This window comes from Falco naumanni, chromosome 17 (assembly GCF_017639655.2).
Source record: "Falco naumanni isolate bFalNau1 chromosome 17, bFalNau1.pat, whole genome shotgun sequence".
NCBI lineage: Eukaryota > Metazoa > Chordata > Aves > Falconiformes > Falconidae > Falco > Falco naumanni.
In genome coordinates this window covers 3,228,703-3,246,895 of record NC_054070.1, presented here as the reverse complement: position 1 = coordinate 3,246,895, position 18,193 = coordinate 3,228,703, and the positions used below count along the sequence as shown (strand labels likewise).

Below are 18,193 nucleotides of genomic sequence, written 5' to 3'. Positions count from 1 at the left end.
CCTGAGCGGGGTCTTCTTGCCTCCTGAGCCTTGGGTGGAGCTGGGGGGGCTGTTTGGGGGACCCCAGCTCCTTCCCCCCCCCCAGAGTGCCTGCAGCCTCTGCCCCCAGCCCCACACCAGGCGAGCCCCCGGTGCGCGCAGGGGCCCGCAGGCGGGGAAGTGGCACTTTCTGTGCAACTCCAGAGCTATCAAAATCCTGCTTATGTGAAATATATCTCTTTTTAAGCATCCTCCAGCTTAGCAGTTAAAAATAAGCAGGGCTGAAGGCTGGAGAATATGAAAGCATCCGGAAAATAACAACTGGGAGTACTGTGCCAGTGGCACCGCCATCCCTTCCCTCTCAACTGATGCTGCTTTTCCATGTGCATTTTTTCCTTCTATAAACGTCCAGGACCCCATCTGGGATACGCTGGAGCATTGGAAGGCGGTGTACACACATGTCGTGTCTGGTACAACCACTAGACGGCAAATCCAGCCCGGATTATGTCTGCAGAAAGATCTGGTGTGCGAGAGGGGAGGTTACGGCTCCGAGCACCCAGATGCTGGGACCCTGGTCTCTGCGTTTGGGATTCCTCAGACACGTTTCGTGCAGTTACAGAAAGGGCTTTATTCGTTGGTACGATATCTACAGTTCATGCGTCAGTGAGAGTACAGGTTTTTTTGGGTTTTTGTTGCTATAGTGTTGGCATGCAGTGGAAATGCGGAGGGTCTGGATGACCTCTTCAGCTTCGCAGGTCATCTCCAAAGCTCAGCTGCCCCTTTTGGTTCTCAAACTAAACTGTCCAAGGAACCAAGCTGGGTGGTTTTGGCTTTTGGCAAATTCAAATGCGCTGCAGATGCACAGGTCACACTGATATTATTATTTTTTTTTCCAGTTGGAAGACCCTGGTTGCCTGGGCAGGGAGGGAGCTTGAGGCCAGGCTGGGGGGTGGGATGGAGCCGGGTGTGCGGGGGTCCCCAGGCAGCTGGGGGTGGCAGCACTGGGAACTGCCCCATCCCTCCATCCCAGCGCTGCCCCGAACCAGTGGTCCAGGAGGAAAATGTGAGACCCACCTCGGCCGTGGCCACTGACAGGCTGTTTCTCAGGGTGTTTGTCTCTAACCTCAGCAGCTGACAGCCACTCGGCAGCAGCAGGAAAGGTTTCTCTCCTTTCTCTCTGGCGCAGGAGGCTGATGGAAGCGGGGAAAAAACCGAGGGGCAAGTGCGGATGTGCTCTTCCCCATCCTAGACTGAGGGATGCTGCCAGCCAGAGCATCTTTAACCCTTTACTGATGCAGCTCCCAGCCTCCTGGGTGTCCCTCCCAGTGAATGCTGGAACCTGGCCCAGGGTGGGTGGGTTTGGATCTGCTGGTTCTTCAGGTGTGGGTCCCACACCTGAACCCCTCCCTGCTGGGCTCAGGTGCTCAGTGCCACGTTTGGGAGGCAGGATGAGCTCTCCCCCATCCCTGCTGCATCCCTCCCCAGACCTGGGGAAAGGATGAATGGGGATGCAGCACTTTGGGGGGTGGCTGTGGTGGGGTAAGAGGGGGAATGGTACCAGGACTGTCCCACCCTGCATGGCCGGAGAGCTGGGAAGAAGGAGCATTTGGGGAAGAACGGCTCCTGCCCACCCACGTGGGCTGCTGCTGGAGTACCCTTACTGCACTATTGCGGAAGCCAAATCAAACTGTCAAGCTGCATTAAAATGGGCATGAGTGTCTCCCCAGGAATGGGGGAGCCAAGTCCAGAGGATGGGGTGGGGGCCGGGGGGGGCCAGGCTAGATCTCAATGATGGTGGCACGCCGCAGGCATAGCGGGGCATCGGGGGGCACCGCGTTTCGCTTGATCTCGTTCCCGTCGAGCCGCAAGACCTGGAGCCTGGAGTAGTTCATGACGTCCACCACGGTGCAGAAGCTGCTGATGGAGAACTCTGCGGGGGGAGAGGAGACGGAGAGCTGAGCCCCAGCTCTGACCTTCGTGATGTGACTGATCTTGGGGAGTGATGTGAGAAATGTCAGGTGGGGCTGCTCTGGGGATGGGTTTGTGCGTACCGACCTCCAAGAGCTGGTTTATGTTAAGGTAGGCAGGAAAAAAAGGAAAGCACCCCCAAATTACCAATTATTCCCGCAAATTTGGTCTCGACACCCTCCCCTCTCAAGATAAAAGGGTAACTGATGCTCCTTGCCATAGTCGGAGGCAGCCCGTGAGTTTGTGCCTGCTCAAGGGTTTGGAAGCAGTGCTGGTGCCCACACTCGGCTGCCTTTGCCCAGCCTGGCTGGGATGTTTGTAGGGAAAACGCCGGGTGGAGACAGGGAAAACACCGCTTTTTATCAGGAATTGCCTTTGCAGCCTCTTTTGTGAGGCTTCGTACACCACAGCCTTCAGCCCCAGCTCTCCCCAGCTACCACAGGACCACCCAGGCAGCGTGTCCAGGAGGGAGGACATCCCCATCCCCATCCCTGTCCCTGTCCCCACCCCACGCCTGCAGACACCCCCTCCCTGTTCAACTGCCACAGGCTGCTGTCAGTGCCGGGCAGGGAAACTCGGGTCCAGTTTGGAAGGGAGGAGATGGAGCAAACTCCAAAAATTCTGCGCAGGATTTGGGACTAGAGGGCAGCAAAGCTCCAGGCCAGGCTGCTGCTGGGGAGCTCAGCTGGGTGCTGGGGGACCCCTGTGCCCCCAGGCTGGGGCTTCGGGGGGGGGGGCTGCAAGCCCTATGGTGTGTGGGGAGGCAAGTGGGGGCCTCCTGTGTGGCTGGTGGGGCACGACCCCAGTGCTGATGCCCCATGGGGTGGGGTGTGCCCCCCCCCCCCGAGGCTGGTGCTGCACCCCTGGACCCGCAGCCCCCTCGTTTCTGGGGATGCTTTAAAGGTCAGAGGCAAAACCCGCAGCTGGAGGAAAAGCTGTTGTAAAGCCTGCGCAGCTCTGCGGAGGTTTCGTGGCATTTGTGGGCAGACGTTAACAGCTACAAATGTTGAAAGCAAACAGTTGGGAATCTGTTCTTGTTTTTGTGTTTCAGTTGGTTCCCGGGTGCGGGGTTGCGTGTTTCCTATGCAACAGCGGATGGCTGCACGGGTGCATCCCTGTCCCCATCCCAGGCTTGCTCAGGGGCTCCAGCACCGCTCCGGGAGGGTCCTGCCCTCAGGGCCTGGCAGGTGAGAGGAGCAAGCCTGGATTTTTCCAGGAGAATGCTTGGGGTTTTTTTTCCCCCTAGCTTATTTTTATAAATAGCAGCCCCAGAACAATCTGTTCCTTTTATTTATTTGTGTGGAGTGAATTTTAGTCCTGGCAGAAGATGCTGCGTTGATGGCTTCAATAACTAAGAGCTCCCGTCTGTCCCAGCCCTGGCAAGGATGCACCCCTCTGCTGCAGACCGTGACCCTGGGGGGGGTTTGGGGCCATGGACTGTGCCTGGGCTGTGCTGGTGCCCTGCAAGGTGGGCAAATGGGGCTGCGCTGGTACTGAGCGCTGCAGACCACTGGGTATCACGGGATACATCCCTGTCCCCTGCATTAGTGCTGGCCGGGGTGATGTGTGTTCCCACGTGCAATGACTGTGGTTGTGGGGACCCCCCACCTCTGTCTCTCTACCGGTGACCCCTCAGCCTGTGTGCAATGCTGGGCTAACGCTGTAGTCCCCTTCCCAGGTTGTGCTTCTACCCACAGCTGATTTCTGGCATCTCTAACCAGAAGATGCTCAGGCTTTGGATAAATGCTCAGTAAAACCAGTGTGATGGCTCTGTGGGTCACACGGGAGCGTTCAGGGCTGGGAGCCTCTCAGCTCCAGCTGTGCTGGGACACAACAGGCCCCATTCCTGCCTTGCTGAGGGCCACCTAGAAGCTGCCAAATTCCAGCTTCCTACTCAAACCACTACCCCAGGTAGCCTCCCACAGGAGGTTCTGCATCCTCGTCTCCCCATCCCTCTGTTGCACCACCATCCCCTGCACCACCGCGCTTTGGTTGATGAGTTCCTACTCACCGTTGATTTGGTTCCCTTGCAGGTAGAGGTTCTCGAGGTTGGTGCTGACCCGGGGGATCTTCTGGAGCCTGTTGTAAGAGAGGTCCAGCTCGAGGATGCTGCTGCTGTTGAAAGTGTTGGTAGAGAGACCTTGATTCGTTAGGCTGTTGTGGGACATCCGTACATAGAGCAGCTTGGGAGAGACCTTGAAATAGTCATCAGGGATGGTGTTGATGTAGTTGTACTCTAGGTAGAGCTGTTCCAAAGCCATTGGGAGCCCATCGGGGACTTTCCTGAGGTGGTTGTAGCTCAGATCAGCAAGGATCAAGGACTTGAGTCCTTTGAGGGATGCTCCCATCTCAAAAATGTAGTTGTGGCTGAGGTACAAGGCTGTGAGGTTCTCCAGACCCTCCAGAGCGTTGGAGGGGACCCTGGAGATCTGGTTGTAAGACAAGTGGAGCTCTCTCAGGGACCGGGGCAAGGGGCTGGGCATCTTGGTTAGGTTGTTGTTGTTCATGTACAACCTCTCCAGGTTTTTGAGTTTGGCAAAGACCCTCTTGCCCATCTTCTCACTGTTGATCTGGTTGTTGTGCAGCGCGAGCCATTCCAGCTCCGTGGCGTTGTCGAAAGCTCCCTCTTGGATGGCGGTGATCTGGTTGTTCTGGAAGTAGACGTATTTCATGCGGGAAGGCACGAAGGGCAGGTACCTCAGGTTACGGGTGTCACAGTACATGGCTGATGAGAAGTTAGGGGGGCAATCACACTCCTGGGGACACTGCCAGGAAAGGGCTTGCTGAGGTTCAGGGCCGGGCTCTGCCTCTGTGTCTGGGGCTGGGAGGTAAGAGTACACGTAAGGGGTGTTGTCATCCTCGTAGTAGGGCATGTAGTTGTAGGAGGACATACGGGACTGCCGTATGTAGTATTGTAACCAAGCCATGTCTTCTTCTTCATTGTACTGGCCCAGCGAGGCTCCGCAGAGCCCAGCGATGATCAGGACGGTGGCCCAACGCATGGTGCCGATGCTGGAGGGACCTGGGTGGGGGAGAAATGGGGAGGAAACCATCAGCAGAGTCAGGCCTGATGGAAGAGCTGGGGGCAGGCGAGCTGCACCCCGTGGCCTGGGCACCCGGCGGGGGTGGACGTGGCAGCAGCCCTGCGTGGGGTTGGTGGCACTTGGCAGCAGAGCTGGAGAACCAGGGGACCTGGGTGAATCCTACCCGAAAAATTGTGGCTGAACACATGTCCCCTGCCTGCAGGTAGCTGATCAGTCCCCTTTCCACCTCAGGCCTGCTAGAAACCTCCATCCCAGCGGATATCTGCTTGCAAAATCTTTACTTATGGGTATTTCTCTTACAACTGTGTAGAGGATGGAGATATGGGATGCATGGTCTGAATTTGTGTCAGGGCACGCAGCTCTGCTCCAGGGTGCCTGGGATGTGCCTGCGCCGGCCCTGCACGGAGGGAGGAGAAGGGACACGGACACTCTCTGGCCAAGCAGGGAGCCATGGTTGTGGGAACAGGTTGATGGAGCTCAAGGCATGTTTCAATGGAGCTATATTTATGCTACACTCGCTGGCTACATGATACGCTGTGGGTTTCATCCAGCTCTCCCTTCCCCCACAGAAACGCAGGATGCTCATGCTGCTTAGGACTGATGTAAATCCTGGTAAACACATTCTGGCTTATTTTTTTAAATGAAATCACTTTCAAGCTTCGATTTCCCTGAGCTCAGCCCCGACGTGAAAAGGGGCAACATCCACTGGCCCCTCGAGGCCAGTGTGACCAGGGAGAGAGGGAGCCGTCACCTGGTGCTTGGACCCTGCTTATGAAATCCAGCCTGCCGAGGGCTGACAGCCAGGAGGAGAGCAGGGCTGAGGGCTCGGAGCAAGGCAGGCCTGTCCCCGAGCCCCTTGGCTTGACGTGGACTTCACCGCTGCCCCATGCCATGCCCAGGGCAGCGTGCCGGCACACCGCGGCGCTGGCGCTGGAGGACTCCAGCTCGGGCAGTTCATCCTGACGCCTCATCTCGGGGCGAAATGAGCACACGGAGCAGCTTGAAATGCCTCCAGGAAATACACGGGCTGTTCGGAGGGGGAGAGGAGTCGCTCCTGCCTGCTGGCTCCTGTACGCGTGTCTGGGAGCGCGGAGCTGCTGGCGCATCCCTGCCAGCTCCGCGCCGGCAGCCGTGCTGCGGGTGATGCTCGGCCATGGGCCACTGTCCCTCCTCACCGTGCCAGGGGGTGGCCGTGGGGTGTCCCAATGGAACCCCACCACGTCCCCACCCCACAGCGAGGAGGGGATGTCTCGCCTGGCAGACAAAGAGGGCACAGTCTGCTCCCAGCCGGCGGCCGCCCTGCCACCGAGGCAAACTGGCAGGCTGCTCGTGCTTGGAAGAAAAGAGGGATTGAGGTGGCTGCGGGCAGGCATGGCTCCCTGGCTTTCTCCTGCTCTCCTTCCTTCCCCCTCCGTGCGCTCGTGTGGCCGAGGGCAGATCAGATGTGGTCCTCCGGGATGCTGTGTGCAATGGGGGAGCTTGGCAGTCACAGAGGAGTTTCTTCTCCTCCTCCATTCTGCTCCAGGGCTCTCTGCCTGCTGAAATACCAGAGCCGCCCTGCTCTGCGCAGGGGCTTCTCCACCCGTGCAGGGCTGCTTGGCAGCCCCCTCCCAGGGGGCCCCTCTCTGCAGGGCAGGACCGACCCGTGGGGTCCCTCCACTTTTCCTAGTGGTCCCCTTCAACGTACTGGTAACCCCAGAGTCTGTCCTCAGGAGACACCGCTGCCCACCGCTTCTTTTGAAGGTTGCTTGTCCCCTCCCCGGTGGGCTTCAGCCCTGATTTTGGGGTGGGATCTGAGCTGAGCGTGCCGGCCACGAGATCCGTGTCATCTCCTGGTACCCATGCTCCCGTGCCAGAGGCTGCTGGGATAGTGGGGCCAGCCCCTCACTCCAGGAGGGAGCAGGTTTTGGAGAAAGGGACTTCTCCAAAGGGGATGGTCTGTGGCCATCCATGGGCTTGGCCCGTTGCTGCTGTGCCAGGCACGAAACCGGCTTCCCTGCATCCCGTCAGACGGGACGGGCAGAGCTGGGATGGGCAGGGAGGCAGCACTGCCTGCACCTGGGTGTCGGTGGTTGTAGGTGTCCAGCTCCCAGCCCAGGGGGCAAGGAGCTGCCAGAGGGGCGAGAGCTGTGGGTCGCAGGAGAGGGCTTCCCCACCGCCGTGGCTTGGGAGCGCTGGCTTTCAAGCTGTGCCACCCGTGTCGCTGGCATGTGCTTTGCGTGGCAGCCGCCCGCCTGCCGAGGCAGGGGTATGGAAATCAGGCTTAAAAAAAAAAAAAAAAAATCATAATAAATATAGAGACGGACTTACCAAGCTAAAAGCCTCCTTTCCAAAGCCTCGCTGCTCTTCTCTGGGATCTCCCGTGCGTCAAGCAGCATGTGAGTGTGTCTCCCAATTTGCAAAGGCTGGTGCCCGCCCCAGATCCCAGATCAAATATTGTGCTTGCAGGTCACGGGCTCGGCAGGTTTTTTGGGGAGTGACCTCCCAGCAGCAGCCAGTTTGCAGGAGAGACTGAAGAGACCCTAATGCTGCCTGGCGTTATAAATAACCTGCTTTTTCTTTCCTCCCTCTCTCTCTCTGTCTCTCTCTCTCTCTCTCTCTCCCGTCTTTTCTCATAGGAGTGTTGGCACTTTTCAGGCTCTTTCTGTTTAACGAGTTAGTGGAATCAGGGATGTTGTTTTTAAAAGGGGTGTTGTTAGGTCTCCTGTGTTTCTCATCAGGAAGCGACGAGGAGGCCTCCGGCCAGATTAAAAAATATCTAATTTTGAGGCGCTGAGGATGTGATTTTTAGGGAGAAGCAAGAAATTATCTTTTAACTTTTGCAATACTAGGAGAAGAGACATTAGTGCTTGCTCCAACTACAGCCTGGGCTTCTTCCCCAGGAAGCCTCAGTTTATGCAGTCCTGCTATTAAATATTTAGGATAAACATTTCCATGAACGATAAGGCTTCAGCATCCAAGGTAAATAAATTGCCTACCAAAGGGCCACTGTGACAGCAGGAATTTCTCTTCAGCTTGGCAGGAGAGAGAGATGCCAAGCTGGCATTTCTGCAGGCTGTGCCCACCCGCCTGGGATGAGGGGTGTCCCCATACCCCACGGGTGGGTGCGAGGGGATGGGGCAGGGGGGCGTGTGCTGAGGGTGACCGTGCTTGTGCAGAGACACGAGAGCTCGCAGCTCTCCCTGTCACAAGGCTCATCGCCTCCCGGTGCCAGCCTTGCCCTGGGGGGCCCTGCAAAGCAAAGGAGCGGTGGGTGCTGTCACGGCCCCCCTGGTCCCCATCCTGGCTTTCTCTGCATTTTAACTTTGGAGACAGCTCTTCCAGGGCTGTCGAAGCATTTCCTCCCGCAAGGAAAGGAGGAGCCCTGACCGCCCATCGGCATCCCCATGCCCGGCTCCAGCAACACGCCCAGGTCCTCCTAGGAGCCTGGAATTACTTAGTGAAGCTCAGCAGGTGCCAGACTCCCTCCAGGCTCTCTTTCTCCTTGCTTTTCATTGAAATTTCCCAGCCAAAACATCCTCTTCCCCTGGGGAGCCTTGCAAAGATCCTTATCGCTCTGCTCCGAAGGTCCTGTTTGTAAGGAGGAGGAATGTGCGGGGCGGTTGGTGGCCGGGGTTGCGAGGGACACGCTGTACAGTGGGGACTTTGCCAGAAAGGCGGTTTAGTTGGGAAGGAAGAGTGTGCCTGGAAAGCACAGCGCGTTGCACCACAGCTCGGGGCCGGGATCTGCAAGGAGAGGATTCAGAGAAAGCCTTGCCTTCGAGTGGGAAAAGAGGACGGGGGGGGGGGCGGGTAGTGCTGTCCAAAAGGAGGTAAAACCCTGGTAAAGTGGGGTGGGGGTCTCCCATGTGGCTGGTAGCATCTTTTCTTCCCCATCGAGCATTGCCACGGCAGCTTGCAGTGGCGCGGGGCGGCTGGAGAAGGGCTCTCACCTCAGGCAGGGAGGTGGTTCGAGGCTCTGAGCTGATGCTGAGAATGACCCTGCTTGGAGGGATCTGTTCCCACTGCCAGGGAGCTCCGTTCCAGGGGAAAATGGTGGGGAGGGTAGTGGCAGCCAGTAACATCTGCTGCTCGGCGCTTGGATGGTGTCAACCAACGTCACATCTCTGGCAGCTCGAGGTGTCCTGGTGGCCAGCAGCTCGGAGGCTTTCGCAGGGCTTTGGATGTTTCTCTGGAAAAGCAAATTGTCCCCAGCTAGGTTAGATAAGGAGTGTGGCCTCTCCATCCTCCGGAAATTAAAAATATTCATGACCCAGGACATGGTCCCTTTGGGGGAGGCTGTCCCCCAGTGCCTGCTGGGGTCAGGCCCTGCTGGGGGTGCCGGGGTTGGGGGTCCCCCAGGAGATGCTGAGGACCCCTCCCCACATGAGCTGGCTCCCGTGGTGTCAATCCCCATGGCCACATCCCCCTTTCCCAGCCTAAACCAGAAAATAACAATGTGCTTAAGCTCAGTTCGCGTGTTGCCCACAGCCACCGGGACTTTCTGTTTAATCTCATCCTGGGATGAGCTGGTTCGGATTATCTCAGGGAAGTGAAACTTTACTGTCTAAAGAACCACATATGTCTCTTTTTCTCCATCCAACCTCGAAATCCCATGCTCCACGTGTCTGGCACCTCCCAAGCTGCAAGTGGGGCTCTCTGGTGTGGTCCATGTGCCTGGTGTGTTGCTAAGACCTCAGTGCAAACCAGCTCCTCTCTCTCTCCCAAGTGACTTCCATTAAACTTTTTCACTGTCTCCTCCTATAAACACCTCTTCCCTACTGCTGACGGTTCAGAGAAAGCCCTGAACTGGTGACAGGAGCTGGGAACATGCTGTCCTGTTTGCTCGAAGCCAATTGTCCCTATCGCTGCATAATCTCATCCGGAGCAGTTATTCCAGCGGTCACAGTCTGCGTCTCATCAGGGCCAGACAGATGCCTGTATTGGTTTGCTTTGGTTTTCTAAATCAAACTGATGTGAACAGTGTCTATTTTGGTTGGGTTTGTTCCAGTTGTTTTGATCAAATACTCTCGAGCTTTGTATTTGAAACCACCGAATCTGGCCCGAGTTTGCCTTTAATTTGCAAATCCTGCGCTTGGAGCCGGGAGTGTTGTCTTCTCCGGGGATGGACACGGGTTTATCAGGATGCTTTTGGCAGGGGGACCAAACGCTGCACAGCATAACGAAGAAACAAAACTCTCTGATGCTCCTGCTAAGGCTAAAGCTCCTTCTGCCTGGATGAAGGGAGAACTATTAAACCTACCGTGGGCATCCAAAACCAGTGGCTGTCATAAGCGTGGCTACTTCTAGAGCAGCTTCCCTTTTTACTCATGGAAATGTTATTTCTGCCTCTTCTACATTTCCAAGAAGTTTCAGCTCTGCTGGAGCTGTTGGCTGCTCTGTCCTCCCACTCATGCTATTTTCTTTAATTTCCATGGCCCTCCCTGTCCTGGGAGGGGGTTACCAGCCCCGCTGGGCTCAGGGTGCTTGAAGACAGGGCTGCTTGTGTAGCAACCTCACCATGCCCTGCCCTGGCTGCCTGGAAAGTCCTGCAGGTCCCCTCCTAGACCTTGGCTTTAAAGGCAGATCCCTGAAGGGTGAAGGTCCCAGCTGCTCTTTTAAGGGACTCCAGTGACAAGAGTCCAAGTAGGAGCCAAGGAGACCTTGTCCCTTGGCAGCTCCAGCCTTGCTCAGGCAGGGGTGTGTGTGGAAATGTGTGGGGCAGAGCCTGCGTGGTGGAGTGACCCATGAAGCCGTGATCCAGAGCCCCTTCTTTGCATCAGGCCTCCTGACAAGGCTCAGACTACAAACACCTGAGCAGAAAGGCTCTGGAGCCAGTGCCCGGAGGTCCGCGGCTCCCAGGTTTGCACCGTCTTTCTGGATGTTTGCGACCTAAATCTCCTCTTCCTCACTAGTCCTGGCTCCTTCCAGCCTTTGTGAAACACAGAGAAACTCCTCGTGTGGGCACTGGCAGTGAGGGCCCTTCTCCAGGTACCTCTGCATGGCTCCATCCCGCTGTGCCGTGCCCGGAGCCCTCTCCTTCCTCTGGCTGCACCCCAAAGTGGGAGTGCTGGTGTCTGCAGGGTGCCTGGGGCTCTCCTCTGCTTGCAGGAGCAGCTCTGTGACTTTCAGAGCCGTTATCATCTTGGATGCCCCCACCAGGGCTGTGCTGCTCCTTTTCAAAGGGCTCTGCCGAGAACAAACTGACCTAGAAGCCCCCACCTGATTTCTGAGGGTGGCTGCAAGACGAGCAGGCAGGCAGGTGGGGTCCTTAGGGGGTGCAGGCAGCAGGGTAGGGGGGAACAGGGGTGATGGGCTCAGCTGGGTGGGGGGAAGGTGCTCAACATCTGGCAAACATCTGCACTGAGCGGCTGGAGCCCCCCCCCCAAAAAAAAAAAAACCACAAAGGTCAGTGCGGAAGGGCAGGGTGAACCCTCCCTCCACCTCCCTTCTCACCCCGGCCTCCCTTTTCCCTTTTTTCTTTTTTAGCGATACATTCTTCAGCCCAAACAACATTCTTGAATGGAGATTTGAGGCAATCCGGAGGGAGTTGGTCACTTGGAGACGGCGGGACTGCTGAGCGAGCCCCGGGGGCTCTGCTGGAACCCCTGAGTGGGGCGCGGGCTGTTGGGGCGATGCTCACGCCGCGGCTCCCGTGTGTCAGCGCCGTCCGATGCTCCCGGGGCTCCCGGGGTCACCCAATTTCCACGGGAGGTGCTTCAACGCTTCCTTTGCCTGCAGCCAGCTGCAAGGGCTCAGCCCAGGCTCTCCCTGGCGAGAAAGGGGATGACAGGCAGCCCTCGGCTGGGAATCCTCGCCCGCCGCCCGTTCCCCTCCTCTTCCTCCCGCGGGATACCCAGCGTCGTGGAATCGGTGGCCGGCTGCAGCCCCCCTCGCTCGCATCCCATGCCCCAGCCCCAGCTGCTCCGTGCCATGGGGCTCCAAAAAAATGCCTGCACCAAAAATAAGGGGGTTGCCAGCTGCCGGCCCCCATCCATGCCCCCTTGCTGCTGCTCTGTCCCCTGTCCTGGGCACACTACGTGTACCCAGTGCCACCCCCAAGTGCCACCTGCCTTTGCACTGGGCAGAGCAGCCCTGCAGCCCCCGTCCTCGCTTGTCCATCCCATCGTGGTCCTGCAGTGGCTTCCAGGTCTCCTGGGGGGGTGGCAGTGGGGGACAGAGGAGGAAAGCAGACCCCAAACTGCCCCTTACCCTCCCCAACTGCTGGCTTGGCACGGCTGCCGGCACTGGGAAATACTGGTTTGGCTGAGGAAGCCTTTGCCCCATCCCACTGTAATTACAGGCTGCCTCTGGAACTCTGGAGTCTCATGTAATAGCTCCCCGGTCTCTCAGGGCCTGCGGGTTATTATGGGGTGGACTCAAGCATCCCACACCCAGGAATGTCCCTGCAGCCTATTCCACAGCTCCCAGTCCCACAGACGTGGCTCTGGATACCCAGTGTCTCAGTGTGTGTGCTCTCATCACCCTCCCTGCAAGCTCAAGATGCTGGATTTCTGAAATCTCCATCCACGGGCTCCAGTGCCTCCCCCCTCGCAGCGTGGCTGGTACCCTGGGCTGTGCTGGGAGAAGATGTCTCAGCACAAAGAGGGTCAGAGCTTATTACAACCACTGTAAAATGTGTTTAAAAAGGTTAAGTGCTTAATTTGGAACAGAGCTGGAAACTATGAAGCGTTTCCTCATCCCGTCGCTCCCTCGCCTGTCCCTGGATGTGTGCTTTACACTGCTAACATCTCCACGGCTAACGGAGGCTGGTTACAAGCACGCAGTGAAATACATTTGAGAGCCTCTGGGTTTTGCAGGGGAGCCAGGAGACCAGTTCACGCAAAATTAGCCAAGTGCAAATCCACTCGGGAGGCCAGCGAGGGAGCTGCCAGCTGCAAAGATCACCAAGTCCCATCAGGTGTCACAGGCTCTTCTGCTGCTGTGATTTATTGACTGTGCCCAGGCTTTTGACGCAGATGTTTGCCCACGGCTGCATGGGCATCATTCAGTTCTGCTTGTGGCTATCACGTGGTGTCGGGACCAAACCCGGCAGGATTCTGACATCTCCCCAGCCCCATCTGTGGGACTGCTGTACCCTGATCTGCATCAGCCTGGCACAGGACCTGCCCCTGCCCCCCAGGGTGATGGATGTCCAAACCCAGAGCCCCTGTGCTCACCACCACGGGACGGAGAAGCTCCACTGGGACGTGGCAGCAGCTCTCTGCCCCTTGCTGGATCTTAGGAGGGGACAGGGGCATGGGAAGCCCCAGGACATTTGCTGGTGGTGATTGCTCTGTGCTTTGCGGCTGAGCAAGGTGTCCCGTCGGGACCAAGCTGCCTCTCCCCTTCTGTCCCCACCATGGCATCAAGGTAGCTCTGAAGGCTGCCAGGCACTGGCTGCAGCTGTCCAAGGAGCAAAAGGCGAAAAATGCAGCGATTCCTTGCTCAGAGCCTTCAATTCACATTTTCAAAGGCCCTTTGAACGCTTGGCTCCTCTCCGAAGCTTCCCAGCTCTCCTGAACAAACAGCAGGAGGGAACAGGTTCATTCCAGCCCATTGACTGAGGCTCCTGGATGGGGAAAATCTCATGTCATGTTTCCTACAAGCAGGGAGCTTTAGAGCCCTCTTGCAGAGCGCTGAGCCCAAGGGTCCCATCTCTGCCTGTCCCCAAACCTGTCCCCAACCCCGTTCCCCAGCCCCAAGCCTCTCCTCTGCAGCTTGGAGGGTTCCTCCCCCAAGGCGTGCTTGGTACCCAAACCTCTCCGCAAACAGATTTGCAGACACACTGGGAGCTAAATATAAACCTGTGTAGAGATTAATAAATTATAACCAGCAGTCTGAGCTGCACCAGGCAGCGAACAGGGAGGGGGTCCTGGCACACAGAATCAAGCTGCTGGGGGTCCCTCCTGGCTCAGCAGGGACCATCGGAGCGGAGCAGGGTGAATATCCCCGTCCCAGGGTGCCTTTAAAACCACACGTCTATCATCACTATTAAATGATGCTGATGCTCTTAAAATACACAGCCTCCCAAATCTACTCCCATTAGTGAAATGCAGCCAGTCCTGGGGTGGGGGTGGCAGAGCTGGTGGGCAGGGGGGGAAGGCAGGGCCTGATCCTGTCCCTCTGTGCCCTCTGCAGCCAGGTGCATCCTCACAGCCCTGTGATGAGCCCCCCAGCCTGGCCATCCCATGGCACGCTCAGCCCTTCCCCAGTGCCTCGTGGGTCCCTCCAGATTCCCAGGTACCCCCAGCTCTGGGAAGGTCATGGCACTGAGCTCCCTGTCCAAATGGTGCGCGGGCTGTTTTTCTCTCTAAAGCATCTGAAATATGAAAAAAAAAAAAAAAGAAAGAAAAAAAAGAAAAGCGAAACATCAGCTGCCTGGGAAACCCATTAGCGTTCCTGCCTGCTCCTGCCACCTGGCTTCCTGCGCTAGCAAACAAATCAAGTTGTCCTGCTGCTCAAAGCCTCTTTGCCCTGGCATCGCTTCTCCCAGAGCAGAGCTGCGCCCTGCCAGGGGTCACTGCAGCGAGCCCCTGCCCTCCCCTGCCCTGGCTCCCATCACCGCGCTCCGAGCCTTCTGCCGAGCTGCAAACACTCCTCCAGATTAAGGGCAGGCATGGCTTTCTTTTTTATAAAAGAAAAAAAAAAAAAAAGGCAAAAAAAAAGCTTTGGAGATAAACAGGAGCAAGAAGCAGGGCGTGGGCGTTCACTGCTTTCACTTGCTGTTCAACTGAATTGAGTTGTTTGGGGGAAACTTGGGGTCCTGGCAGCACCTTTGCAATTTATGGAAATAAAAAGAGCATTTAGAAGGAGGTGGTGTTGGAGGGAGAGGACCATCCCCTTGGGTTTGGGGTGGCAATGCCCCTCTCTCCATGCCCTGGGTGCTGGGGCACATCCCTGGTCACCTCTGCCCCAGAGGGTGGGCGCTGGGATGTGGATAATCTGGGCATGGTGCTACGGCCCCATGGAGTGGGACAGGCAGGGGCCAAGGTGGCGAGGGGCTGCCAGGGGTCCGTGGGCAGATGCGGCAGAGTTGGGGGTGGGCTGGGTGCTGCAGAGCTCATGCGGGTGCTGTCAGCCCGTGAGCAATAATTAGCAATGATCAAAGCGGCTTCTTCCCGACAGCCCTGAATAGGGATGCTTGGAAATCTCGGCGAGCGTTCTGGCTGCTGGCAGGGAGAAAACAACACCCGCTCCTGTCTGTGGGCAAGTGCCTGGTGCAGGCAGGTATCTGCTGGGGCTGAGCTGCCCCCAGCACCCCCAGAAGCAGTGGGGTGACTTCTGGGGGGCTGGGGGTGAGTGTTGCCATGGGCAGAGCTGTGCGCGGGCCACCGGTGTGCAGGGCATGGGGGAGCTCTGCGTCCAGCCTGGCAGACACCAGGTCTCCATCGCTGCATCTCTGCAAGTCGAGAAGAGAGAGTGAAGGCAGACAGGGAGTCTGGCAGCTCCTCGGGGACAGGAGCAGGCTGAGAAGTGTGATGGTGCAGCTGCTGAGCCACCCCAGCCTGAGATTCGACCCCTCCTGCACCCAGCTGGGGCTGTCCCCACAGCTGGGGCACCCGTGTCCCTGCCGCAGGCTCTCACCCGGGTTATCCCAGCGGGATGTGTCACTGCCCGGAGCTGGCACGAACCCCCTGTGCTCATGTCAGGGGCTGGCAGACCTCTGCTCCCGTGCCCTGCTGCGTTCCCCTCCTCGGAGGTGCCTGCAGCGGGAGGGCTGGATGAGATGTGCCCCGGCCGCGCTACATGTGGTTTGATAAATTCTTGCTTTGTTTTCCTTCGTTTTTCCGCTGGCCGTCTCTGGGGACAGTGTGTGAGGGCTGATCGCAGCAGGGACGGCTGCCAGCTGCCTCCACTCCATCGTCCCCAGCGGAGGCAGCAGTGGCTTCTCCTCCTGCCCTCGGGGCGCCTGTTTGCCCTGGGAAAAGCTGGTTACTGGACCCAGCACCTCTCCCCTGCGGAGGCTCCGGGGGTGTGCGAGATGCCCCCATGCTCAGCTCTGCAGAAACAAGCAGGAATCCGTGGCAAATGCCTGCCCAGCGCTCCTGGCCTCCTCCCAGCCTCAGCCCACCGAGCAGAGGCATCTGGAAAAGCCCCGTCCCCCCCCAAACTGGTTCCAGCAATTTCCCTGCTCGCCTCTGACCCTCTCCACTCCTTAGGGCTTAGGGCTTGCACCTTGGCTGCGTCCCTACCTGCACGGCCCCCCGAGCCCCCGGGGTGTTTTTCTCCCCCCTTTTTTCCTCTTCATCCTTCCCTTCGCCATTGCACAATGGAGCACATTGTGTCTGGGAGCCCCGGGACCTCTCCCTGGCTCTGGGGCTCGGTTTTGTCTCTGCCTTCAAAGACAGAAGGAAACTGCTGCTGAGCTGAGCCCGACAGCTGGCCCCAGCTGCTGCCGGACCGTGCAGGGGGTGCAGGGAAAGGGGGCAGCTGGTGCCTTCAGCAGCGATGGGAAGGGCTGAGCCTGAGCCACGGACCCAGTTTTGGGGGTGTCTCTGCACTCCCACCATCTGCCCCCTTTGCTGTTTGCAGGCACCCATCCTCTCGGCCATGACATGCAAGCACATCGTGTGAGCATCGCACCGTGTCAGGGACACAGGACAGCACCGGGGGCGTGAAAACGCTGGAGATGTTCTTGGTTCCTGTATTTCCCTGGGAAGAGCCAGGCTGGTCACAGCTCAGCCCCAAACACCGCGTTTGCTGCCCTCCTCAAGAGAGGTGAGGAGAAGAAATAGGGTGCCCGAAGCTAAATACGGGGCTGAGGGGTAGGTGGCCTATTAGTCCCCAAGAGTAATCCCAGGGGAAACAGCTCCTGCTATAAGGATTTCCTTCCTTTTTGGTTGGTTTTTTTTTTTTTTTTTTTTGGAGATGGCTCCTGCCTCTGCTCTCCCTGCCGCCAGCCAGCTCCCTCCCGGCCCGCACCGCGCTGGAGGGAGGGGTTGGCTGCCTGTGGCTTTTTCTCCCTTTTCCCTGCAAGACCGAGATGCTGATGTGTAAGCTCTGGGTCTCTTTGGCTCCCCAGGTCCTCCATGGCTGAAGCAGCGGCTGCGGGGAGGAGACAGCCGGGCAGCTACCCCTATAGATGCTGCTATACTCCTCCAGGTTCCTGCATATACATTTCCACTGCTGTCTGCCTGTGCTGGAGTGGGAACGTGCTTCCGTGGGGATTAATGGGCTGTGAGGAACAGGGCAGCTCTCACCGTGCCGTCGCGGTCCCAGCCCGAGCCCCATGCCAGCAGTGCTCCAGCAGCTTCTCCGAAACATCCCGGCTCAAAGCAATTTTACAACAAGCCTTCACTTCCAGGGAGTCTGACCTTTTCATTAATAAATCAGCTGTGTTATTGAACGTATGAATAATGCATGATCACACCCAGCCCTGCGCTAAGTTCTGTGTGTAAAATTTAATTAATCCTCTCATGGAACGCCCCCGAGGGTTGGTGATGAATGGTTCTGCACAGTTTGGGCTGCCAGCGGTACCCGGTGTTGGCTCCGGGGCATCCCAGTCCCAGCAACTGGCATCCTGGTCACCTCGAGGGGATTTCCCTCCAGCAGTTTTTTTGGACGCTTCTTTCTCTGGATGTTTTGAAGGAGAAAATTCCCCTTCGCTGTGGAGGTGCTGGAGGAAACTCCGGCAGCATCCTCTCACCAAGCATTTCCTTGGGGAAATAACATCGGCTTTTTCTTTCCCCGACCTTTTCCTGCTGTGGCTGTTAATAATGTGAAATCCTAAGTAAATGTCTCCATTCAGGTGTGTTTAACAGCAAACCATGAGCAAACACTGTCACTGCTGGTGCAACCTCCAGGAGCCCCCCCCAGGTATTTAAATGGGACTCAGCCCCAAAGATGGCCTTGATCCCAGCGGGGTCCTTCCCTGAGCTGCCGCACGGGAGGGGTGGGAACGTGTTTATTTGGTTTTAAACTCAACAAAAGCTTTGACCCCATGTATGGTGCCAGGGGCAGTGTTAGTCTGACTCCAGGGGGGGTCGTGCTGTTTGCTCCCAGGCTTTGCTGCTGCCCGCCCCCCCCCAGCTCCCCTCACTTCCCTGTTTAACCTCGCAAGCGCTGGGGGTACGGAGGGGGCTTCTGCAGCAGCTGCCACAGCTCTGCCCCCCCCCAAGCCAACGGGCTGGGGGTCCTGCAGGGAGAACCGCAGCAGCCTGGGGTTGATTAGCAAGGAGCACAACGAGGTCTGGTAGTGATTACACACACCCTTCGCCAGG

General features: G+C 57.7%; 1 protein-coding gene across 1 annotated transcript; it reads right to left on the bottom strand.

The window, feature by feature from the left end:
- Positions 1–371: 371 nt before the first annotated feature.
- FMOD (fibromodulin) lies at positions 372–9,990 on the bottom strand. Its single transcript, XM_040617033.1, has 3 exons — positions 7,302–9,990; positions 3,959–4,969; positions 372–1,909 (listed from the first exon to the last, which is right to left on the bottom strand). The coding sequence occupies exons 2-3, from the start codon at positions 4,947–4,949 to the stop codon at positions 1,758–1,760; spliced, it is 1,143 nt and encodes a 380-aa protein (XP_040472967.1). The 5' UTR covers positions 4,950–4,969; positions 7,302–9,990; the 3' UTR covers positions 372–1,757.
- Positions 9,991–18,193: the final 8,203 nt, after the last annotated feature.

What these genes read in the sequence shown, in the direction of transcription:
- FMOD (XM_040617033.1), bottom strand. Translation starts at nt 4,949, where the DNA reads ATGCGTTGGGCCACCGTCCTGATCATCGCTGGGCTCTGCGGAGCCTCG. An exon ending in GCAAGGGAACCAAATCAACG is followed by an intron (nt 1,910 to 3,958) that starts GTGAGTAGGAAC and finishes CTCCCCCCGCAG; the next exon opens with AGTTCTCCATCAGCAGCTTC.